Source organism: Gekko japonicus, unplaced genomic scaffold (assembly GCF_001447785.1).
Source record: "Gekko japonicus isolate JY-2015 unplaced genomic scaffold, Gekko_japonicus_V1.1 scaffold908, whole genome shotgun sequence".
Lineage (NCBI taxonomy): Eukaryota > Metazoa > Chordata > Lepidosauria > Squamata > Gekkonidae > Gekko > Gekko japonicus.
This window is the reverse complement of record NW_015172030.1, coordinates 543856-569902: the sequence shown is the minus strand read 5'-3', so window position 1 is coordinate 569902 and position 26047 is coordinate 543856. Positions and strand designations below refer to the sequence as shown.

Below are 26047 nucleotides of genomic sequence, written 5' to 3'. Positions count from 1 at the left end.
CAGCAGCTGCACGTGGATGAGTATGGATTCAAATCTGGTTCTCCCAGATTATTATTTAGTGTGTGTGACCACAGCCCCTGTGAGGTAGGTGGGGCCGAGAGAGCTCTTTCGAGGACTGCCCTTGAGAGAACAGCTCTGCGAGAACTTGTGACTGACCCCATGTCACACCAGCAGCTGCACGTGGAGGAGTGGGGATTCAAACTTGGTTCTCCCAGATTATTATTTAGTGTGTGTGACCGCAGTCCGTGAGGTAGGTGGGGCCGAGAGACCTCTTTCAAAAACTGCTCTTGAGAGAACAGCTCTGCAAGAACTTGTGACTGACCCCATGTCACACCAGCAGCTGCACACGGAGGCGTGGGGAATCAAACCCGGTTCTCCCAGATTAGAGTCCGCGCGCCTAACCATTACACCAAACCGGGTACCGGGGAAGACATTTCGCTGCTGGACAAGGTGGACAATTCTGAGCCAGAGGGACCAGCAGCCTTACTCTGCAGAGGGCACTTCGTGGGGAAGGGCCCGTGGCTCAGTGCCAGAGCACCTGCTCGGCATGCAGAAGGTCCCAGGTTCAATCCCCGGCCTCTCCAGCTAAAAGGACCAGGTGGCAGGGGATGGGGAAGACCTCTGCCCGAGACCCTGGAGAGCCGCTGCCAGTCTAGGTAGGCAAGACTGACATTGATGGACCGAGGGTCTGATTCAGTAGAAGGCGGCTTCGTGTATTCATGTACGTGCCAAATCCGCAAGAGTGTCCCTGTTTCCCCCCTCTGGATGTTGGAGGAGCCGGGGTGTAGCAAGCAGCTTCGTGGCTTTTAAAGAAATAATCAAGTCGCGGGTGTTCATTGCCAATAGATTTGCAGTCTGGTAAAAGTTACCACAGGAGCTGCGGTGGCTCCAGTGGTTAAGACGCTGAACTGCCGGCTGTGGAAGGTCAGTAGTTCAGCAGTTCGAGACCCGAGTTACTGCATGATGGAGTGAGCTCCCGTCTCTAGTTCCAGCTCCTGCCAACCTAGCAGTTCGAAAGCAAGAAATTGCAAGTAGATAAATAGGTACCACTTCGGTGGGAAGGTAACAGCGTTCCGTGCGCCTTGGTGTTTAGTCATGCTGGCCACATGACCACGGAAACGTCTTTGGACAGCACTGGCTCTTTGGCTTTGAAACGGAGATGAGCACCGCAACCCCAGAGTCGGATTCGACTGGCTTTCGAGCAAGGGAACCTCTACCTTTACCTTTAAAAGTTACCACAGCCTTATCCTCTTTGGAGCCTGCAATGTGAACAACGCAGTAAGTTGCCCTGTGTCCGTCAGCAGAAAAGGCCCAAGGTACCACGATTAAAATTTATTTTAAAAGATAAACCAAACACCTACAGTATTTACAGTCGGCCTGCGCACCTACTGCCTATGGGAAAGCGTCCCAAAAATGCCAGTGAGGGGGCGGGTCACGCTGTGATTTGGGGCAGTGCCTTCTTCAGCAAAGACGTCACGTAGCTTCCCATTTCTTCTTCCTGGAGGCGGAGACCAAAAAGAGAGAAGAAAGCACTCTTTGAAACACATCAAGCATTCCTCCCCCCCCCTTCGTTCAGAATCCGGTGCTGCGAGACTGCGGTGGTGGCCGAAAAGCACAAATTGCTCCCCCCCCCCTTTTAAAGCATCGTAGCTTGAATGCTAACAGATTTATTGTGGTGTTAGTCTTAATAAACCCGTTACCCAAAAGGTGCCGCGTGAGCTCTCTTTCCTGGAACTGGCTCCACACGGCTAAACTCTTAGAACAGATAAAAGGAAGTCCTTCTTCACCCAAAGAGTGATTGACGCATGGAATTCACTGCCACAGGGGGTGGTGGCGGCTACAAGCCTGGATGGCTTCAAGAGGGAACTGGATAAACAGATGGAGCAGAGGTCCATCGGTGGCTATGAGCCACAAGGTATAGATAGGGACTCTTGGTCTGGGGCAAGGGATGCACTGTATTATTGGTGCTTGGGGGGGGGCAACAGTGGGGGGGCTCCTAGTGTCCTGGCCCCACTGCTGGACCTCCTGATGGCACCCGGTATTTTTGGCCACTGTGACAGAGTGCTGGACTGGATGGGCCACTGGCCTGATCCAATGCTGGTTTCTCTTATGTTCTCTTATGGCTCTTTTTTAAAGGATTAGACCGGGGGGGGGGTCCTCCACTGTCGTTCCCATGGCTGCCCCGCTGACACCTTACCTGGCACCTGCCAAGTGTTTTCTGAAAGTGGGTGGAACCACTTTGGGGGGGGGGCCTTGCCGAGACGACTGAGAGATGAGATGATAGCCATCTTCAAGCACTTGAAGGGCTGTCACTAGGGTTACCAAGTACCTACCGCGAATCGGCAAGGGACACGTGGTCCCCAGCCGGAACATTCCTCCCTGTAACACACCAATGCCGCACCATGCCATCGCCAGGAAGTGACGCTGGGCGACGCTCTGGCAATGGGGCTGGAAACTCGATAATACCATCGAGTTTCCAGCCCCATTGCCAGAGTGTCACCCGGCGTCACTTCCTGGCGACGGCATGGTGCGGCGCGTCTGTTTTCCACGCGGGAACGGCCCTGAGAAGAAGTACCGTATGTGTCCCCCACCGATTCTCGGTAAGTACTTGGTAAGCCCAGCTGTCACACAGAGGATGGGGCGGAGTTGCTTTCTGTTGCCCCGTGAGAGGGAGGGCAGGGAGGGTTGCCTCAGTGCTTCGTTCTCGTGGCCCTTTCTTGCACACCCAGGGAAATGCCGGTCGCCACCTTGGGGGTCAGGAAGCCATTTTTCTCTAGGCCAGTTTGGCCAGAGATCCAGGGGTGGGTGGGGTGTTGCCATCTTCTGGGCATGGAACAGCGGGGGTGTGGGGAGGGGAGGTATTTGTGAATTCCCTGCACTGTGCAGGGGGTTTGACTAGATGACACCGTGGACTAGATGCTGAGCGGTCGGGTTAAAAAGATTATAGCTTTGGAAAAAGTGCAGAAAAGGGCAACTCGAATGATAAAAGGGTTGGAACACTTTCCCTATGAGGAAACGTTAAAGCACTTAGGGCTCTTTAGCTTGGAGAAACGACGACTGAGGGGTGACATGATTGAGGTTTATAAGATTATGCATGGGAAAGAGCAGGTAGAGAAAGAGGTACTTTTCTCCCTTTCTCACAATACATGAACTCCTTCTGACTCCATGAAATTGCTGAGCGGTCGGGTTAGAACGGATAAAAGGAAGTACTTCTTCACCCAAAGAGTGATTAACACATGGAATTCACTGCCACAGGAAGTGGTGGCAGCTACAAGCATGGACGGCTTCAAAAGGGAATTAGATAAGCATATGGAGCAGAGGTCCATCAGTGGCTATTAGCCACAAGGTATAGCTAGGGGCTCTGGGGCAAGGGATGCTCTGTCTTCTTGGTGCTTGGGGGGGGGGTCAACAGTGGGAGGGCTTCTAATGTCCTGGCCCCACTGGTGGACCTCCTGATGGCACTGGTATTTCTGGCCACTGTGTGACACAACAGAGTGTTGGGCTGGATGGGCCTTTGGTCTGATCCAACATTTGCGTCTCTGATGTTCTTATGACCCCAGAGGTCCTTTCCAACTCTATGATTCCGATTCTATTTTAAAAATTGGCTCTATCCTCCCTTGCAGTTCCTCGGGGGGTGTGACTGGCTCAGCCTCCTGTGCCCCACTACCCTGTGTCAGAATTCCAGAGGTGCCCACCGGCTCAAAAAGGTCGGGCACCTCTGGAGGAGGCGACTTCAAGGAGAACTGAGCTGCCCTCCTAAGTACAGACGGGCACTGCAGTCTAGAGGGCCTGTTCCCGGGGCGTGAAGACATCCAGGACCACCCAATACAAACAAGGCCCCTCCCAGCTCTGCTGCCAACCAGGGCCCCCTTCTCGACATTCCTACTCATGGCCGCTTTCCAGGAAATCGAGCCTCACTTTCCACTGCGCGGTGGCCAACCGACAGCACAGAGATGCTGAGAAACCGAAAGTGAACCAGCCTTTCATGTTCACGCGTTCACCCGCAGATGGTTATACGGACTGAGTGCTGTGAAGCATAAGTGTTTGTTCTACAGCAGAGGAACCCGACTTGGTGCCTGTGGGCATTTCTAGAAAGTGGGCGGGGCCGGGCGGGGCTTTAGCCCAGCAATGCTCCTGACGGGCGATTTGATTGGCTGTGCAGATTTTTTTGTTTACATGTTGCTTCGGCGGCAGCTGCCACCGCAGCACAAGGAGCTTCATCGAGTGACTGAAGGGAAGCTGCGGCAGCCATTCTGTAGCTGGCTCCACCCCCTGCGGCAGCCATTTTGTGGGAATAGCTAGGAGGATCAGAGTGTATGAAGCAATCATTATAAAGAACAACAGTGCCATTGTAACGATAGCTCTAAGGTCACTAAATGAATCTAGAACAGGCAAACCATGTTTTAAAAAGTATTGATGCGATGTAACTTTCTTTCTATAACCTATCGACTTTCGGAGTCATTTAACAAATCAATATCAAACACAACGAGATCGAAGTACAGTGCTCTCCAGATTGTGGAACTTGGGGTAGAGCAGAATGAGAAGCCCTGATTCTTTAGACAATCAGTGTCCCTTATAACAATATCAAATTGAAAATCTGAGCAATGTTCCCTCTAAGCTGTGGGGAGCCTTGTGAGGAAAAATTCTACTTGGTGAGCGACTGGCATTAAAGTTGTGGGCGAGCGATTTAGCTACTGTGTAAATTAGTTCACTCTGGAGCCATCCTTCCCGAGCGGAGACAAAAGGGTGTGAGCCGTGTAGTGTAGAATGTAAAAATACCCCGAGGTAATTACCGGGGTGAACTCGCGTGTAGTGTAGAATGTAAAAATACCCCGAGGTAATTACCGGGGTGAACTCGCGTGTAGTGTAGAATGTAAAAATACCCCGAGGTAATTACCGGGGTGAACTCGCGTGTAGTGTAGAATGTAAAAATACCCCGAGGTAATTACCGGGGTGAACTCGCGTGTAGTGTAGAATGTAAAAATACCCCGAGGTAATTACCGGGGTGAACTCGCGTGTAGTGTAGAATGTAAAAATACCCCGAGGTAATTACCGGGGTGAACTCGCGTGTAGTGTAGAATGTAAAAATACCCCGAGGTAATTACCGGGGTGAACTCGCGTGTAGTGTAGAATGTAAAAATACCCCGAGGTAATTACCGGGGTGAACTCGCGTGTAGTGTAGAATGTAAAAATACCCCGAGGTAATTACCGGGGTGAACTCGCGTGTAGTGTAGAATGTAAAAATACCCCGAGGTAATTACCGGGGTGAACTCGCGTGTAGTGTAGAATGTAAAAATACCCCGAGGTAATTACCGGGGTGAACTCGCGTGTAGTGTAGAATGTAAAAATACCCCGAGGTAATTACCGGGGTGAACTCGCGTGTAGTGTAGAATGTAAAAATACCCCGAGGTAATTACCGGGGTGAACTCGCGTGTAGTGTAGAATGTAAAAATACCCCGAGGTAATTACCGGGGTGAACTCGCGTGTAGTGTAGAATGTAAAAATACCCCGAGGTAATTACCGGGGTGAACTCGCGTGTAGTGTAGAATGTAAAAATACCCCGAGGTAATTACCGGGGTGAACTCGCGTGTAGTGTAGAATGTAAAAATACCCCGAGGTAATTACCGGGGTGAACTCGCGTGTAGTGTAGAATGTAAAAATACCCCGAGGTAATTACCGGGGTGAACTCGCGTGTAGTGTAGAATGTAAAAATACCCCGAGGTAATTACCGGGGTGAACTCGCGTGTAGTGTAGAATGTAAAAATACCCCGAGGTAATTACCGGGGTGAACTCGCGTGTAGTGTAGAATGTAAAAATACCCCGAGGTAATTACCGGGGTGAACTCGCGTGTAGTGTAGAATGTAAAAATACCCCGAGGTAATTACCGGGGTGAACTCGCGTGTAGTGTAGAATGTAAAAATACCCCGAGGTAATTACCGGGGTGAACTCGCGTGTAGTGTAGAATGTAAAAATACCCCGAGGTAATTACCGGGGTGAACTCGCGTGTAGTGTAGAATGTAAAAATACCCCGAGGTAATTACCGGGGTGAACTCGCGTGTAGTGTAGAATGTAAAAATACCCCGAGGTAATTACCGGGGTGAACTCGCGTGTAGTGTAGAATGTAAAAATACCCCGAGGTAATTACCGGGGTGAACTCGCGTGTAGTGTAGAATGTAAAAATACCCCGAGGTAATTACCGGGGTGAACTCGCGTGTAGTGTAGAATGTAAAAATACCCCGAGGTAATTACCGGGGTGAACTCGCGTGTAGTGTAGAATGTAAAAATACCCCGAGGTAATTACCGGGGTGAACTCGCGTGTAGTGTAGAATGTAAAAATACCCCGAGGTAATTACCGGGGTGAACTCGCGTGTAGTGTAGAATGTAAAAATACCCCGAGGTAATTACCGGGGTGAACTCGCGTGTAGTGTAGAATGTAAAAATACCCCGAGGTAATTACCGGGGTGAACTCGCGTGTAGTGTAGAATGTAAAAATACCCCGAGGTAATTACCGGGGTGAACTCGCGTGTAGTGTAGAATGTAAAAATACCCCGAGGTAATTACCGGGGTGAACTCGCGTGTAGTGTAGAATGTAAAAATACCCCGAGGTAATTACCGGGGTGAACTCGCGTGTAGTGTAGAATGTAAAAATACCCCGAGGTAATTACCGGGGTGAACTCGCGTGTAGTGTAGAATGTAAAAATACCCCGAGGTAATTACCGGGGTGAACTCGCGTGTAGTGTAGAATGTAAAAATACCCCGAGGTAATTACCGGGGTGAACTCGCGTGTAGTGTAGAATGTAAAAATACCCCGAGGTAATTACCGGGGTGAACTCGCGTGTAGTGTAGAATGTAAAAATACCCCGAGGTAATTACCGGGGTGAACTCGCGTGTAGTGTAGAATGTAAAAATACCCCGAGGTAATTACCGGGGTGAACTCGCGTGTAGTGTAGAATGTAAAAATACCCCGAGGTAATTACCGGGGTGAACTCGCGTGTAGTGTAGAATGTAAAAATACCCCGAGGTAATTACCGGGGTGAACTCGCGTGTAGTGTAGAATGTAAAAATACCCCGAGGTAATTACCGGGGTGAACTCGCGTGTAGTGTAGAATGTAAAAATACCCCGAGGTAATTACCGGGGTGAACTCGCGTGTAGTGTAGAATGTAAAAATACCCCGAGGTAATTACCGGGGTGAACTCGCGTGTAGTGTAGAATGTAAAAATACCCCGAGGTAATTACCGGGGTGAACTCGCGTGTAGTGTAGAATGTAAAAATACCCCGAGGTAATTACCGGGGTGAACTCGCGTGTAGTGTAGAATGTAAAAATACCCTGAGGTAATTACCGGGGTGAACTCGCGTGTAGTGTAGAATGTAAAAATACCCCGAGGTAATTACAGGGGTGAACTTGCGTGTAGTGTAGAATGTAAATTCAGGGACAGGGTTGCACCAGGATTTAAGTTCTAGTGCGGAAAGGACCAATGTCTCTTGCCTTGGAAACCTGACATTTCCTTGGAGCTGCAGCTTCACGGCACTTTCCACACAGGGTGGGAGGGAGGGGAAAAAGAGGAGGCAGGTCTGGCCCTGGGAACAAACCTGCTCCATTGGAGACTTCCTAATGGGCCAGAACCGGTTGTCCGAACCCATGCCCGAGGAAAGCCTGTTAGCGCGGGCTCAAGCGTTCACACGGAACTCACAATTCTGCCCCCGCCCTCTCCTTTTGCTTACGTTGTCCTTGATGATCAGGGTGCCATGCATAAGCCTGGGCTTCTTAGAATCCGGCAAGGGACCTGGAGGCAAAGGAGAAAAAGGACGACAGTCAGGCAGGCCCCCCCCCCGGGCTGGCGCCCTCCCTTGCTCGCGGGCCCCGCCCGCTCAATAGCTCGTCCCGGACCGGTACCCCACAGCACCCCACCACAAGATGGGAAGCACAACTGCCAATCAAGAGACCCCCTCCTCCTGAGGCCTCGCCAGTGGCGCTCAAGCACAGGGTAGGAAGAATTCAGACGTGATTCTCTCCCGGTTAAACTAGAACTAAGTTTCCCAGCTAGATTTGAGACCAGCGACATTTTAGAGACCAATAAGACTTTGGAGGCATGCGCTTTCTCGAGAGTCAAAGCTCCCTTTTGTCAGATAAGGTCTCTCTCGAAAGTTCATAACCCTGCAATAGAAAAGAGCAAGGGTCCAGTAGCACCTTAAAGACTAACAAAATACGTGGCAGGATTTTATGGGTCACTACTCACTTCTTCAGATATCTAAAGTGAGCAGTGACTCACGAAAGCTCCTACCCTGGCACAAAGTCTGCTAGTCTTCAAGGTGCCACTGGACTCTTCCTCTGAAATTTATCTTTCTCGTCGACCAATGGACTCAAATCTAGCTCTTCTGCTGCAGACCGACATGGCCGCCCTCTGAAACTACATTTCCCAGGGTTCCTTGGATCACAGCCATTACAGTCCGTTTAGAGCCAATACCGGACAGCCATGCAAACGTGCTGCGAGAGCCCCAGAGAACAGCCGCCCCATTTAGCCACGTGGCTTCCAAACAGCGAGCCCCCGCTGGCCGTCTGACATCTCACCGAGAGCACGTTCCCGCTTCAACAGTGCAAGGGAGACATCCACGGGGATGTTGGGGCTCGTGAAAACGGTCACCGTCTCTCCGTTGGCGGGCATGTGGCAGTTGACACCTGCGGGTGAACGAAAATGCGTGGCGTGAGCGACGGGGACTGGGAGGGAGGGAGGGGTGAGTCTTTGCCATCAGAAAGTACGTTTGACCCGCAATGCCATTTCCCAAAAAGATTGGGACAATATGGTCGTCGAGATTACTTCTGTGTGACTGGAGGGTCAGACCAGGATCTGGGAGAAACCCCCCCCCGTTCACAATCTCCCTCAGCCACAAAGCTCACTGGGAGACTTTGGGCCAGTCTCCCTGCCTAACCTACTTCACAGGGTTGTGGTGAGGATTAAATGAAGGGAGGGGAGAACGGAGGACACCGAGCACCTTGGAAAAAGGACAGGGAAGATAACGGATGCAGACTCGGCACTGCCTTCGCCTTCTGGAGGACTGCACAAACCTCATGGGCTCAGTTTGGCCCCCGAGGACTTCTGTTCTGGCCACCGTTCACAAGGGTCCCTCCCATTCGACACCTCGGCCACTTTCTCCAATAGGCAAAGGCCTCCTTCATCCCACCAAAGGCCTCTTTCATCCCTCTGGTGTGAGCCGCACTAGAGGCTCTGGTCAGCTGCTCCTTCCAATGCCTGAGCCCATGACGGGAAGGAGATAGAAAGAGGCCTTTGCCCACAGCCTCAGCTGACGGGCAATTCCGCTGTCACTGGTCTTTCGGCCTTCACTTAATCAGAAACATGATCCCCACTGAAAATTTAGCTGCCACCGAGGATGGTATGGAATGTGGCGGATTAGTTGCCCAGGTGAACTGGCTACATGACAGGAAGAGAGCTAATCCTCAACAGGTAACTCGAGAGAGCAGTTCAGCGAAACAGGAAGATGTCTCGCTGGGGGGGGGGTTGTTGGAGGAATCCACCAATGAAAAGCCCTCCTGTGCTGTTGCGGCCAACAGGCATTGCACCATGGACGTACGGAACTCCTGCTCGATCTTCTGCTTCAGGAACTCCATCTTCTTCGCCTCGCCGTGGACTAGGAGGACGTTGCGCGGCTCGGCCTGGCGGATGAGCTGCATGATGCCCTTGGCGTCCGCGTGGGCACTGAAGGACATGTACTCCACCTGCATCTTCACTTCTATCTGGAAGGCACAAGACAGACAGACAGACAGACAGAGCGCCAGCATCTCACGTCAGGCCACACTCCACACAGCCGGGCCGTCTCTGCAGCATGTGATTGGATATCTGGGCGCGCAAAGGGCTGTCACGTCACCAGTGACTTAGGGCAATGGTGGTTTGCCATTTGCTTGCCTCTGCATCACAGCCTTGGTCTTCCTTGGTCGTCTCCCACCCAAGTCCCAACCACGGCCAACCCTGCTGAGCTTCCAAGTAGGGGCGTGCAAAAAAAATAAATAAATTCGGCCTGATTCGGATTCGGCCGAATCGGGCAGAATCAATTTTGGCAGGCATGAAGACTCCTGCATGTCAATTTTGGCAGTGCAAGCAGATTCAGGAGTCTTTCGGCCAGCCGAATGTCAGTTTCAGCCCCATTATATCCTATGGGCCATTGAAGTCAATGGCGAAAACATAGGGTATATTCTGGGGGCTGGAGGGGAGGGGGTTTGAGGGAGAGGCTCCAACCTCGCAGGGTAGCTGCTGGAGCCTCTCCCCAAGACACCAACCAAGTTTGAAGAACATTGGGCCAGGGGGTCCAATTCTACGGGCCCCCAAACAGGTTGCCCCTATCCCCTCCATTGTTCTCTATGGTGGGAAAAAAGGGGGGGGATCAGGCAGAACACATAGGATAGGGGCAAACTGTTTGGAGGCCCGTAGAATTGGACCCCCTGATCTAATGTTCTTCAAACTTGGTTGGTATCTTGGGGAGAGGCTCCAGCAGCTACCCTGCGAGTTTGGAGCCTCTCCCTCAAACCCCCTCCCCTCCAGCCCCCAGAATATACCCTATGTTTTCGCCATTGACTTCAATGGCCCATAGGATATAATGGGGCCGAATTGCCGATTCAGCGGCAAGCCGATTCAGATCAGAGAATCTGAATTGGCCTGCAGCAGCCCGAAAGGGGTCCGAATGGGCCATTTTCGGGGATGCATTCGGTTCGGATGAACCGAATGCTCATCCCTACTTCCAAGCTTGGACGAGATTGGCCTAGCCTGATCCATCCAGGTCAGGGCTGGTTGGATCTTTTGCCAGGCTTCTTTTGCCTGCCCCTTCCCATTCCTTCCCAGCAAAGATGGAGCCAGACGACAAATTGAGGGCCCAAAACTAGGAAAGCTACATGGGGTTTCTCCCCCCCCCCCCGGAATGGTGATATGCACCTTGTGGTCAGGTGACAGGCCAACCCGGTCCACCTAGCTAAAAGCTAAGCAGGTCCAAGTCTCCTTGGTCCCTGGATGGGAGACCCACCTGACGCCTCAAGATCCAGGAAGGAGGGGGGTCTGGAACGCTGGGTATAAATAAATATTTCCAGTGGGTCAGAAAAAAATTCTTCCCCCTTCATGGGTAGCGAGTCAGAACGGGGCTGGAGAGCAGGACTATTGAAAGCTCAGACCCCCCCCCCCCCAAAAAAAATCCCTAACTTGGATGGCCCAAGCTAGCCGGATCTCGTCAGATCTCGGAAGCAAAGCAGGGTTGGTCCTGGCTAGTATTTGGAGGGATGACCTTCCAAGGAATACCAGGGCTACGATGCAGAGTGAGGCAATGGCAAACCACCGCTGAAACGTCTCTTGCCTCAAAAACAAGTCTCGCTCGCCACCTAGTGGTACACAACGCTAAAAGAGCTAGAACTTTTGGCTGCCGGACAATGTTTGGATCTCCTGGCTATACTACACACACTACTATACAATAATTAATTAATTAAAGTAAAGGTAAAGGTTCTCTTTCTCGAAAGCCAGTCGAATCCGACTCTAGGGTTGCGGTGTTCATCTCTGTTTCTTTTCTTTTTTTTAAGTATTTTATTTTCAAGTTTTGTCCAAAATTTCCATTACATACAATTGGGGGGGTTGGCCTCAGAAGTTGATTTCATACCAATTAATGGCTTTTTGCCATTTCTGCTTAAATTGCTCACTTGTTTTTCCCGCTAGAAACATATTTAATTTATCCATTTCTATTACTTCATAAAAATTGCTAAGTAATACATCACGGCTCGGCAGATTATCTGATGTCCAATTCTTTGCGACAGCTATCCTAGCCATTGTAATTAGGTAAACAATAATACATTTTGCATTAAATTTTAAACCATCGGGTGTTATATTTAACAGGAAAATTTCAGGAATAAATGTTAAGTCTATATCTGTAATCTCTTTTATCAGGTGTTTAGTCATTTTCCAAAAACTTTGTACTCTTTCGCATTTCCACCAAATGTGGAAGTACGTCCCAATATTGTGGTTACATCTCCAGCAATTGCCCGAAATATTTGTTTAACATTTTTGTAGCCTGTCTGGAGTCCAGTGCCATCTATGTAGTGTTCATCTCTGTTTCAAAGCCGAAGAGCCAGTGCTGTCCGAAGACATTTCTGTGGTCATGTGGCCGGCATGACTAAACAGTGAGGCGCACGGAATACCCCACAAAATCGTGTTGGTCTCTGAGGTGCTACTGGACCTGAACCTTGTTCTTCTATGCCAGACCCAACACAGTTACCCACCTGAAACTATCTTCCAACTCTATTGTTCTGTATGTTTTTAGTCTTTTTCCTCCACAGTATACCTGATCAGGCCTTTTTTCTTTAGCGGCCATTCATAACTAGGACAACAGATAAAGGGATTCCCTTTTTGAAAGGATACTCACAATCTGCCTCCCCTCCATTTCCAGCTTCCGTTGCCCGCCCAGAATTTTGTGGCCCACGGTCCCCTGCACGCAGTAGCCCGGCATGATCACCTGGGGAAAGAGAACCCAGAAGGAAGCGGCTGGCCGTCTGGACTCGTCACCGAAAGAAACAGACGATCACGGTGCCGCTCTTCAAACAAAACAACAATTTTTTACAAGCCTCGGGAGGCTTTCGTACCATGTTCTTCTCGTTGCCGGCCCATTTCTTGAAGATCTGTAGGGATTGTCCGGCATGAAGCATTCCCGGGGTGGCAAACACTACCTAGAACAACACACCAAAACGAGTAGTAATAATAATAATAATCAGGGGTCATTTCCTGCAGGAGCGCACAGGAGCGGAGCTCCGGCAGTAAAGAGCCCAGGGGGCGGGCACATGCAACAAGCCCCGCCCCCTGCTCCCAGCAGCCCTCAGTCAGAGCAAGAAGCAGCCAGGTAAGTTGCACAGTGGCCCCTTTAAGACCAAGTTTTATTCAGGCACAAGCTCTCCCTCCTCTGCGAGGACAGATCTGTTCGCTGTCCCCCCCCCCCCAATAGCTTGCAATCCAAAACAGTCCAGTGGAGCCTGAGCGGTGGGTGTTGCCTTCTGACACACTTCCGGTGATGTCAGGGGGAGTGGCATATGCAAATAAGTTATGTGAATAAGTTATGTTAATGAGCTCCTGCACCCCTTTTTCTACGAAATGACCCCTGATAATAATATTAATGCAGCTGGTTTCCAAGAGCCTCCGTTTTCTTTTTCAAAATAAAGCAGATTCTGCCCTGACCTGCATAGCCCGGGGAAGCCCGATCTCACCAGACCTCGGGAGTTAAGCAGGGCCAGGGCAGACCCTGGCAAGTCATTGGAAGGGAGACCTCCAAGGAATACCAGGGCCGGGACGCAGAGGCAGGCTATCGAGCCACCTCTCTGGAAAACGTGCAAACCCCACTAGGGGTCACCAGGAATCACCACGACTGCCAGGCGAGCAAGCACACACGTGCACACAAAATACCGAAAAATAAAAAAAGAAAGCAAATTCCTAACTAACCCCTCGTGGGTTAAAAGAGAAGCTTAACAGACATGTATCTGACATGAACGCTTTTCATACTCGTAAGAACATAAGAGAGGCCAATGTTGGATCAGGCCAATGGCCCATCCAGTCCAACACTCTGTCACACAGTGGCCAAAAATACCAGCGGCCATCAGGAGGTCCAGCAGTGGGGCCAGGACACTAGAAGCCCTCTCCCACTGTTGCCCCCCCCCCCCAAGCACCAAGAATGCAGAGCATCCCCTGCCCCAGACTGAGAGTTCCTATCTATACCTTGTGGCTAGTAGCCACTGATGGACCTCTGCTCCATATGTTTATCCAATTCCCTCTTGAAGCCGTCCAGGCTTGTAGCCGCCACCACCTCCTGTGGCAGTGAATTCCATGTGTTAATCACTCTTTAGGTGAAGAAGTATTTCCTTTTATCTGTTCTCACCCGACCGCTCAGCAATTTCATGGAGTGCCCACGGGGTCTTGTATTGTGAGAAAGGGAGAAAAGTCCTTCTTTCTCGAACTGCTCTATCCCATGCATAATCTTACAAACCTCGATCATGTCACCCCTCAGCCGTCGTTTCTCCAAGCTGAAGAGCCCCAAGCGCTTTAACCTTTCTTCATAGGGAAAGTGTTCCAACCCTTTTATCATTCTAGTTGCCCTTTTCTGCATTTTTCCAATGCTATAATATCCTTTTTGAGGTGTGGTGACCAGAACTGTACCTACCATCGAATTATACAGGGGCATTATGATACTGGATGATTTGTTTTCTATTCCCTTCTTAATAATCCCCAATAATACTCAATAATCCCTAATAATACTCAAATGTGGCTTTTGGAAAAACAATGCCTTTTTACAAAAATCATCCAAGTTCAAGAATGTGGTGCACGTTACGCATACGTAGAAGAAGAAAGGTGTGTTAAGAAGAAAAAAAATGTTGACCCGCTGTTTGCTTTTCTCCTCCTGCTGTTCCCAAGTGGTTTCCAATAAAGTAGTTAAAACAACCCTGGCCTGGATAGGCCAGGCAAGCCCGATCTCGTCAGATCTCGGAAGCTCGGCACAGCCGACTCTGACAAGTCCTTGGATGGGAGACCTCCTTGGAATACCAGAGGCTGAGAGGCGGGGGCAGGCTTTATTCAGCCACCTCTCTGAATAGCCTCCACACCCTCAGTAGGGGTCAGTCACCAGAGGTCGCCATGACTTCCAGCTGCACACATACTCTCACATGCCACACATACGGGGGGAAACATTTAAAAGCAAAAAATAAAAAAAATTAAGTATGGGTAAAGCGATGGGCTTTGTATTCCAAAACTGCCCAAAGAGAAATCCCTGACCACACGAACACATCATGGTTTTAGCAACCGCTCGCCGCCCCCAACTGTACGCACCATAGGGCCTGGGTTGTCGGCAAAGGTTCGGTCGAAGGCCTTGATGTGTTTGAACTCGAACATGTTCCTCTGGACGAAGGTCTTCCGGATCTTCTGGTTGGTCCACGTGATGAAGAGCTTGTAGTAGTGATTGGCCTTCTCGGTCAATCCTGTCGAGAAGTAGATGGGCGCTTTCAAGTTCATGCGTTCCCTTTGGAGGGAAAGAAGGGGAGAGCGGATGGAGTCATAGCGGTTCCGGCACGATCTAGGAGAGGCAGGCGGAGGGAACCCCAGGATGAGAAAAGAGACTAGGATGGTTCTTCTCACATCCAGGAGAACCTGAACAACCACCTTTGGAGCGTCATCTGCCTTCCCACCAGCATTCCCTCTAAGCTGAGATAGTGTGAGCTAGCTCACAGTTTTTTAGACTCCGGCTCACACATTTTTGCCTTAGCTCAGGAAAGATGGCTCCAGAGCAAAATAATTTATGCAGGAGCCAAATCGCTCGCTCACAACTTTAATGCCAGTAGCTCACAAAGCAGAATTTTTGCTCAGGGGACAGCTTAGAAGGAGCATTGAGCCCCACCGAACTGTCAGACAAACACAAAGAATGTGTGGGTGCCGTCAAGTCCCTCCCGACTTATGGCAACCCAATGAATTAATGTCCTCCAAAATGTCCTATCCTGCCTTGCTCAGGTCTTGCAAACTGAGAGCTGTGACTTCCTTTATCGAGTCAATCCATCTCACGTTGGGCCTTCCCCTCTCTCCTTTCAACTTCCTCTTCCCCTCCCACTTTTCTGAGCATGATTGTCTTTTCCCGTGACTCTTGCGTCTCACAATGGGACCAAAGTTCAAGAGCCTCAGTGTAATGATTCCTTGTTTTTGTATGTGTGTGTCTCTTTAAAAGTTTGGTTGCATGGCTGTGGCAGATAGACTAGAGTGGTTGAGAGAGGCAAGTGTGGTATGATTGGTGGTTGACAGAGAGGGGGAGGGGTTTTGGAAGTGAATCTGGATGGATGAGTATGTGAGTCAGTCAGGAGTTTCAGTTAGATGTTGACAGTTGATGTTCAGTTAGACAGTTAGTTCTGTGTTGAAGCAGTTAGAAGTGGACAGCTGCGGTTGTTCAGTGAGAAAGCTGAATGTATAAGAAAAGTAAAGTAAAGTTTAAGTGAAGTAAAGTTAAAGGAAAGTCTGAGTGTCATAACAGACTGGAGAGAAACAGTGAACATATATGGCATTGAGATAAACAAGTGTTACAAAGTTACATGAAAAGATCCCTGTCAGTGAGGGAAAAGATTGAGTGTGATACCAAAGAAATTGTACATCATTTACACATTACTAGTTACATTGTCTCACCCTCTTATTTAGTATTTATTTCAATAAATCCTCTTTTATTTAAGTTTATACCAGCTCTGAATAAAATACTTCTCAGGACCACATAGTTCCTCGTAAGCCTTAAACTCGGTCTACCAAACTAGTAAGAGCCAAAGTAAAAGCATAAAGGTTTGGAAATCCTTAAAATTTCCTGGTGGCAGCAGAATCTACCCAGTAAAGAAAAATAAAGTGAACTTTTAAAGTGAAACTAGTCCTCCCTAATAAGGAGGACGTCACACTCAGTTTTGTCACTTCACTTCTAGGGAGAATACAGGCTTGATTTGATCTAGGAACCACGGTTTTGTCTTTTTGGTGGCCCACAGTATCTGTAAAACTCTCCTCCAACACCACATTTCAAAGGAATCAACCTTCTACACCAGGGGTGGCCAAACTCGCTTAACGTAAGAACCACACAGAATAAATGTCAGATGTTTGAGAGCCGGAAGACATGGACATAAATGTCAGATGTTTGAGAGCTGGAAGACATGGACAAATATGACACACATGTTTTTATTTTAAAAATATGCACATCTGCTTTTTATTAACATTAAAGGAGACCGCCAAAAATAAAAACAAAAGGGGTAAAAACAGATATTGATAATGGTATTTATTTGTCCAATGATACTTATTTACCTGAGAGAGAGAGAGAAAAAGAGAGGGAGGTGGAAAGAAAGAATGAAAAGAGGTGGAAAGAAAGAGAGAAAGAGAAAAAGAGAGAGAGAAATAAAGAAAGCAAATAGATGGGAGAGAAGGAGGGAGAGAGGAAAAGCATGCCTCCGGTTCTCTTCCCCAGCAGCCCTGCCGGGAGCCACTCGATATGTGTGAAAGAGCCACATGTGGCTCCCGAGCCGCAGTTTGGCCACCCCTGCTCTACGCAAAGAATACTGTAGAGTAAAAACTATGAGAAAGACTGTGGTGGGAGGACAGAAGACACAGAGCCAGTTTGGTGTAGTGGTTAAGGGCACGGACTCTAATCTGGGAGAATGGGGTTTGATTCCCCACTCCTCCACTTGCAACTGCTGGATGACCTTGGGCAAGCCGTAGTTCTGATAACAGCTGTCCTTGAAAACGAGCAGTTTCTGCCAGAGCTCTCTCAGCTCCTACCTCACAGGGTGTCTGTTGTGGGGAGGGGAAGTGAAAGGAGTTTGTAAGGCGCTCTGAGACACCTTCTTCTTCTTCAACAGACGGAGAGTCAAAGGGATGTAGAAGGACCAAGGCAGAGAGAGCAAGACAGAATCAAAGGGAAAACAAAGGAGGGTGACTCCTTACCAGAAGGTCTCCAGTAGGATGCAGAGCTCCTGAGCCCGGCCCAGGGCAAATACCGGGATCAGCACCTGCAGAGAAAGAAAGCAACCGGGGGGCTTAGATGTCCCTGTGGTCAAAGCCCTGGCCATTTGAAGAGCAAATCTAATGAACTGCCTCAGGGAATCCGTTTCCTCAGAAAACCGGGAGGGGCCCCCCTCCCCCCTTTAAAAAAAGCCATACTTTTCCTCCCCGCTCAACGGTCTCGTGGACCTTCTTCAAGAAGTCCCGCTCACGGCAGCGTTTGGAATCTCTGATGGTCGTGGCGTAGGTGGACTCCGAGATGAGCAGGTCGGGACGGCACTTGTCAATCCAGGCAGCTCTGAAGACAAACAGAGAGGAACAAAGGAGGCTTGGCATTCCTGCAGGGCATGTGGCTCAAAAATGATGGTCACAGTCACAGAACAGTAATCAGCTTGATAAGAACAGAGGAGAAATGCTAGGGGGAGGAAAACTTGCATCTATAGTGAGATAAGAATCCAATATCCCTATTCAGCCCCAGGGGTCCATTGTTCTGAACTTGTGAATGAACTCAAGTTCAGCAATCTCCCACTGTAATCTCCCCTTGAAGCTTCTTTGAAGGAGAAAAGGAGGGAACAGAACAGTACAAACCATGAGGAATGGAAGGGTGAGCAAAAATATCTAAACAAACACATCAGAGAGACCCATGAGGTGTTGATCCACGTGTGACACTCGTGGTGATGGAAGATGATTTTAAGACACCACACACACACACGTCCATGAGCTTCCCATGCTTACCCCAAGTGTCTGTCTGGAGTCATGTTATAGTCACCCTAATGAAACAAAGAAACCTTTCTTAATTATTGCAAAACATTTGGCACGCCCAGTTTAATTGAAATTGCTAGAATGACACAACAGCTTACTTACGGTATAAACCACAGACTCACAGCCGACTTTGATCTGGAACATGGCTGCCCCAAGGACGTGGCCTGCGTAGTATGCCTTAATCTCCAACTCATCATCCACCTGCAATGACAAATCAAACTGAGTGCTGAAGGGGTCCCAGCAAGTCTCCGGAGAAGTCAAGTACGGAAGTCTTAAATGACTTAGGACCAAGGCATTCGAAAGGCCGCGGCCATCCATGTGAAACTGCCAGGCACTGAGATCAGCTGGTGTTATCCTGACTTGTCAAAGGTAATGCTGGCAGATACGTCAGTGCCAGTGTTCCCTCTAAGCTGAGTGTGAGCTAGCTCACAGTTTTTTTAGCCTCCGGCTCACACACACGGGAAGGATGGCTCCAGAGCAAACTAATTTATGCAGTAGCCCAATCGCTCACTCACAGCTTTAATGCCAGTGAGCTCACAAAGTAGAATTTTTGCTCCCAAGACCCCACAGCTTAAAGGGAGCATTGATCAGTACCAGTCGGAGTCAGGGCTCCCTTACCTGGACCGTCTGATGAAGGTGGACGGCCACCACTTTCTTCATACAGTCTTTGATCATCTGAGAGGTGAAGAAGTTAGTCTCTCCTTTCTTGTCCACGGTGATTTTCCTGTAGTCCTCCAGCAGGATGGGGCAGATGGCCTTGGTTGGGTGGGTCATGTAGATGGGCCCGTCGTACCCAACCATCTCGCTGAAATATGGCAGGGCCCCACAATGGTCCAGGTGGAAGTGACTGGGGAGGGACAGGTAAAGATTTCTTTTTTAAAGCAACAGAGATCACCGAAGGTTAACTATACCAAGGTCTATTGGCCAGGATACTAAATGGAACCTCCGCATTCAGAGGCAGTGTACCTCAAAATGCCAGCTGCTGGGGAATGCAAATAGGGGAGAGTTGCTGCCTTTTGTACCCTGCTTGCTAGCTTTCTGGAGCATTACAGCTGGCCCCTTTTAGAAACTGAAGTCTGGACGTGATGGCCCTTTGGGAAATTCTTAAGTCAAATGGAAGAATCAGACCTCAAGGAAGTGACCCTCTTAAAGCACTTTAGAGATTCTGTGTTCAAGAGAAGAGCGATCTTCATGGCCAGCTCTGCATGCCACACACAAAGAGAGAACTAGAGAACTTGAAGCCAAGTTTGTCATTCCTCTCTCCTAAGAGTTGTAGGCTAGTGTTGCCCCCAACAGAGAATTTTCATTAAACTACAACTTCCACAATTGTTTGGGAGAAGCCATGCCTCCTAAACCAACCTATTCTTCCAGCGCAGGCATGCCTCTAAATAGATTACACTGGCAGCAACAGCTTACAGTGCTTCTTGTAAATGGAAAGTCCCTGCAGCTCAACAGGCTATAGGTTCGGGGTGGGGGTGGGGTGTCCGAAACACAAGGCAGAGAATTCATGGATTCTCTTGTACACAGAGACCAAGCACAAATCTTCAACTAATACCAGTTCAGTGAGCTAATTGCTCTATGGGATGCCGGTCACAACAAATCCATTTCCTATAAGGTCTTTTAAAGGTAAAGGTAAAGGTTCCCTTGCTCGAAAGCCAGTCGAATCAGACTCTAGGGTTGCGGTGCTCATCTCCGTTTCAAAGCCGAAGAGCCAGCGCTGTCCGAAGAGGTTGGCAGGAGCTGGAACTAGAGACGGGAGCTCACTCCGTCTTGCCGCACACACCCGGGTCTCGAACTGCTGAACTACTGACGTTCCACAGCCTGCAGTCCAGCGTCTTAACCACTTGAGCCACCGCAGCTCCAGAAGGTCTTTTACCAGGCAGTAAATGATACTGAAATTGTACATATCGACAGAGATGCACCCACCTGATGATTACACAGTCCAGGAAGTCGGTCAGCCTTCCGTTCTGAGTGATATATGAGAAGTCGGGAAATCGTCTCTGGAAGACACAAGCGGGGCAGTTGCATTGGCCCAGTTGGGATTTCCTCTTCCATCAGAGATCAGTTGCACCAACACCCCCTTTTCTTATTCCCCTTCAAACTTACATCGTCGTTATAACCCATGTGCATCCCGCAGTCCAACATGACATTCTTCCCCGCGATGGACACCAGGATGCAGCTGCGGCCCACGTCTTGGCCCGCTCCTGAAAGGTCAAAGAACATTAAGTGAGTTGCTTGAAATCCTCATGCGGCTGCCACGCTGTTTCCGAAATGCTCAACTGTGTGAAATGTAACCTTCAAACTGACTCATATGCTTCAAATCTCAATATAGCCTATCCTCCATCTGTTCCCATCTAAAAGGGTTTTTGGTTGTTTCCCCTATTAAGTCACTGGCCCGATTTCTGCATTTTCCTCACCTGAAGGTCCATTTTTACACAGAAACACACGTGAAACTGCCTTAAATGGAACCAGAACATCGGTCCATCAGGGTCAGTGTTATCTACTCAGACTGCAGAGGTCCTTCACATAATGAAGAAGAAGAGATCGGATTTATACCCCGCCCTTCACTTGGAGTCTCAGAGCAGCTTACAAACTCCTCTCCCTTCCCCTCCCCACAACAGACACCCTGTGAGGTGGGTGGGGCTGAGAGAGCTCTGACAGAAACTGCTCTTTTTCAAGGACAGCTGTGCCAGAGCTTGTGACTGACCCAAGGTCACATCAGCAGGTGCAAGTGGAGGAGTGGGGAATCAAACCTGGTTCTCCCAGATTAGAGTCCGCGCACTTAACCACTACACCAAACTGGCTCTGCATGGTCCTTTTTTTAACTGGAGATGCCATGGATTGAACTTGGGACCTTCTGCATACGAAGCACTCTTCCACTGAGCCACAGCCCCTCCCTCGTTCATGTCAGCTGCTACGGCCAACAGACAGGGATCACATTCCTTCCCATTTAAATCTCTGCACTGGAGAATGAACACACCTTCTTTTTGGCACACTGGCACATAAACACATGCCCATGAAAGGGTTTTGTGGAAATGCAGTGCATGCTCCTGCCGCTTTTCACACCACATGAAAAGACAGAGCCACAGGTCTACTTTCATGACTATGGACTGTGACCATATTTGTCTTTGTGAAGCACTCTTCCACTGAGCCACAGCCCCTCCCTCGTTCATGTCAGTTGCTACAGCCAACAGACAGGGATCACATTCCTTCCCATTTAAATCTCTGCACTGGAGAATGAACACACCTTCTTTTTGGCACACTGGCACATAAACACATGCCCATGTGGAAATGCAGTGCGTGCTCTTGCCGCTTTTCACACCACATGAAAAGATAGAGCCACAGGGTCTATTTTCATGTCTATGGACTGTGACCATATTTGTCTTTGTACATACTGCTTTTCACACCACACCTTATCCTGAACTGTGGACAATAGTCAGAAAATTGGTTCAAGGTACACTCGGATAAGAGAAAAGGACTCCCTCCTGCTTGACTGTTAAAAGTGCAGGACGGACTATTGGTGAGAAAAGAAATAGGACTGATCTCAAAGTTCCTTCGGCGGCACGCAACAGTGGAAGGAGAGCAGGATGAATAGACCAGCAACACAGATCACATAATCACAGAGTTGGGACCCTACAGGCCATCTAGACCAACCCCCTGCTCAATGCAGGATCAGCCTAGAGCATCCCTGACCAGTGTTCGTCCAGCCGCTGCTTGAAGACTGCCAGGGAGGGGGTGCTCACCACCTCCCTGGGCAGCCGATTCCACTGCAAAACTACTCTTACTGTAAAAAATTCTTTGTGCTATCCAGCCAGTACCTTTTCCTCCCATAATTTAAAGCCATTGTTGCAAATCCTGTCCTCTGCTGCCAACAGGAACAGCTCCTCGCCTTCCTCTAAGAGACAGCCTTTCAAACACTTAAAGAGGGCAATCGTGTACAAGCACGTCCCTATTTTGATTTGTGAAACATTGGAGGGGATGATATAAACTGTGGCTGGAAACATGACAAAAGCATACTACTTCCCCAATGGGGCCTGTCAAACAAGTTAAACACATTTATCCGTACTATGGAATGCTGCTGTCTGAATATTTGCCTTTCATACATAACAACAGAAGCCAATGTGGGATCAGGCCAATGGCCCATCCAGTCCAACACTCTGTGTCACACAGTGGCCAAAAATACCGGGTGCCCTCAGGAGGTCCATCAGTGGGGCCAGGACACTAGGAGCCCTCCCACTTTATTTATTTATTCATTTATTTATTAAATTTCTACTCTGCCCTCCCGCCGAAGCGGCTCAGGGCGGCTTACAAACAATTTAAAACCAACATACAATTTAAAATCAGCAATTACGAGATATAAAATACAATTCCAATACGAACATAAGAGATTCCAATGTTGGATCAGGCCAAAGGCCCATCCAGTCCAACACTGTCACACAATGGCCAAAAATACCACATGCCATCAGGAGGTCCACCAGTGGGGCCAGGACATTAGAAGCCCTCCCACTGTTGACCGCCCCAAGCACCAAGAAGACAGAGCATCACTTGCCCCAGAGTCCCTATCTATACCTTGTGGCTCATAGCCACTGATGGACCTCTGCTCCATATGCTTATCTAATTCCCTTTTGAAGCCGTCCATGTTTGTAGCCACCACCACTTCCTGTGGCAGTGAATTCCAAGTGTGAATCACTCTTTGGGTGAAGAAGTACTTCCCTTTATCCATTCTAACCCGACCGCTCAATAAATACAGTGAAGCTAAATAAATACAGCGGCGTCCTATAATGAAGTGCTAGTGCGACCCAACCAGTGCAGTCAGTTCTTATTGGAACGCTTGGCGAAACAGCTCCATTTTCACGGCTCTACGGAACTGCTGGAACTACGGAACTGCCCCCCCCCCAAGCACCAAGAATACGGAGCATCCCTTGCCCCAGACCGAGAGTTCCTATCTATACCTTGTGGCTAATAGCCGCTGATGGAACCCTGTACAGAGCCAGGAGGCAACATCAGGGGAAGGCCTCAGCCCCTATGCCCTGTTATAGGCCCTCCAGAAGAGCTGGATGGCCACTGTGTGAGACAGAATGCCTGACTGGATGGGCTCTCCTTATGTTTAGCCTGGGAAAGAGAAGGCTTAGAGGGGACATGATTGCCGTCTTCAAGTATTTGATGGGCTGTCATGTAGAAGATGGAGCAGTTCTATTCTCTCTCTTGCTCCGGATTGCAAGACTAGATCTAATGGGTGGAAATTACAAGGGAGTCATTACCGGTTATATACCAGGAGAGACCTCCTAACGGCAAGAGTGGTTGAGCAGTGGAACAGACTGGAGAAACGTCCTAACTGTAAGAGTGGTTGAGCAGTGGAACAGACTGCCTCGGGAGGTGGAGGATGCTCCTTCACTGGACGTTTTCAAGTGGAGGCTGGACGACCATCTTTCGGGTATGTTGTAGGGCTATCTTTCGGCTATGCTCCTGCAGAGTGCAGGGGGCTGGACTAGATGACCTGCAAGGGGTCCCTTACAACTCTAACATTCTATGATTCTATGTTCTTATTATGAAAGACCACACTTTTCAAGAACATACCCCCACCTGTCTCCAACATAAAGAGCGTGAAACAGGCACGAATGTTCACGTGGCTTACCCAAGGGAGTGACTTTTATTTCAGGCATGATTATTGCAGTCTCAGAATTTCAGCTGGGAAGGAGGCTGTTGCAGAGATCCCATGAAGATGTCAACGTATCAGCAGCTCAGATACAAAAGATGTTCTGAAGGAAAGCAAGGGAGAAGAAAAATGGAAGTCCATAAAGAGGATAGTTTGTTTTTGGGGGGGGGGGGTGAAAAAGAGAACCATGCAGTTTTAAAAAGTCTGTGATGAGCATTGATCGACACATATTTCTCTGTGTGTCACACTTTCAATTCTAGTACAACTGCTGCCTTTAAAAAAATTCTTTTAACTGCAAGCAGACAAAATCTGCCAAAGTCATATCCTGTGAATTGGAGGAGGGGGGGGGGTAAGAAATCTGCAGTTAAGATGCTAGCTAGAGGTAAAATTGACAGGAAACATTAATATGATCAACTCAGTTAAAGGACTTCCAGAATGAAACTAGGAACACTTTCCTGGAACACACCCAAGTGAGACTCCAGATAGACTTGCTCAGGATGGGACTAAATAACAGCTATTAGCAATGCCTACATAAACCATTAAGAAGAACAATTCTAGAACACACTTACTGCAATTGAAATAATAGCATGCTTATTTTATGGTTAATTCCTGGACAGTTCCAATGTCTTTAATTGCCACAGAGACAGTTTTCCCCAGGACAGGTAAGCAGTTCATTGGGAAAGTCACCTGATGACTTCAAGCACAAAGCTGTTAAAAGCTAAGGAGCAGCACCACCCCTAATACTACCCTGAGCTGTATTATTGTTAGCCTTCAGACAGTAAGCTCCACAGGACAGAAATCTCTCTCTTATTTTACAGCTGTCCACAAAGCAAACATGCACACTGACAGCTATGCCTAAACATGTTACATCATCGACATAACACAATATATGGGCTACTTATCGAGATACCTCTATAGTACTCTAGGATCCAGCACCTTTTGTCTTCACAACTACCCCTTGAGGTAGGGCAGGCTGCACAGAGACGGAGTTTCAAGTTACTCACTGTCAAATGCATTTACACCCAAACTCTCCGTGGCTCCCTCAGTGCAAAAAGCTTGGTTCTTATGATACAAATTAACAGATATATTATGGTGTGCAATTTTTGATAGTTAATAAAGTGACCAAGTCAGTCATAATGCACTATTCGTTATCAATTGCTCTAGCCTGGATGGCCCAAGCTAGCCCAATCGCATCAGATCTTTGGAAGCTACGCAGGGTCAGCCCTGGTCAGTATCTAGGTGGGTGGGTGTCCACCAGGGAAGCCTAGAGCCGCTACACAAAAGCTGGCGATGGCAAACCTCTGAACGTCTCTCACCTTGAAAACGCTACGTGGTTGCCCTAATATGGCTGCCATCACTTTCCAAGCAATGTTCCCTCTAAGCTGTGGAGTCTTGTGAGCAAAAATTCCACTTTGTGCGCAACTCGCATGAAAGTTGTGAGCAAGCGATTTGGCGACTGCATAAATTAGTTTGCTCTGGAGCCATCCTTCCTGAGCTAAGACAAAACTGCGTGAGCCGGAGGCGAAAAAACTGTGAGCTAGCTCACACCAACTCAGCTTAGAGGGAACACTGTTTCCAAGGTTGCCAGCCTTCAGGTAGGGCCTGGAGATCTCCCACTATTACAACTGATCTCCAGGCAAAAGAGATCAGTTCACCTGGAGAAAATGGTCCCTTTGGAAGGTGGACTCTGTGGCATGATACCCCATTGAAGTCCCTCCCCCCAACCCCGCCCTCCTCAGGCTCCACCCCCCAAACTCTCCAGGTATTACCCAACCTGGAGTGGCAACCCTACTTTCCACCCGGCAAAAGGATATTATCAATCACGCAATGACAGGAACCCCAAAAGGCCTTTTGGTACTTAAAGGCCCACTTAGACTCATACTGTTTCCATGGCAACAACAAGCCCATTCGCTCAGCGCCTCCGGTGGGATGCTCCACACCTTCCTCTTACCTGCAGAGCAAGAGACCACGAGCGCATGCGCGGCATGCTTACGCGGAGCTTCCGGCAACCGGAGCGGCTCTAACACGCGTGAGCATCACCTCGTACCTGCACACATGCGCAGTTCGAAACCGTTTCTTTTTCTACGTCACGCGCACACC

General features: G+C 49.0%; 1 protein-coding gene across 1 annotated transcript; it reads right to left on the bottom strand.

Annotated features, from left to right (window-relative positions):
* Nucleotides 1-1325: 1325 nt before the first annotated feature.
* On the bottom strand, nucleotides 1326-26047 carry CPSF3L (cleavage and polyadenylation specific factor 3-like). Its single transcript, XM_015420604.1, has 16 exons — nucleotides 25995-26047; nucleotides 23927-24050; nucleotides 20398-20495; nucleotides 20218-20291; nucleotides 18910-19138; nucleotides 18394-18492; nucleotides 18265-18299; nucleotides 17689-17827; nucleotides 17473-17537; nucleotides 14851-15040; nucleotides 12627-12710; nucleotides 12410-12499; nucleotides 9590-9752; nucleotides 8571-8678; nucleotides 7724-7785; nucleotides 1326-1534 (listed from the first exon to the last, which is right to left on the bottom strand). Exons 2-16 carry the CDS (start codon nucleotides 23952-23954, stop codon nucleotides 1433-1435), a joined length of 1566 nt encoding a protein of 521 aa, XP_015276090.1. The 5' UTR covers nucleotides 23955-24050; nucleotides 25995-26047; the 3' UTR covers nucleotides 1326-1432.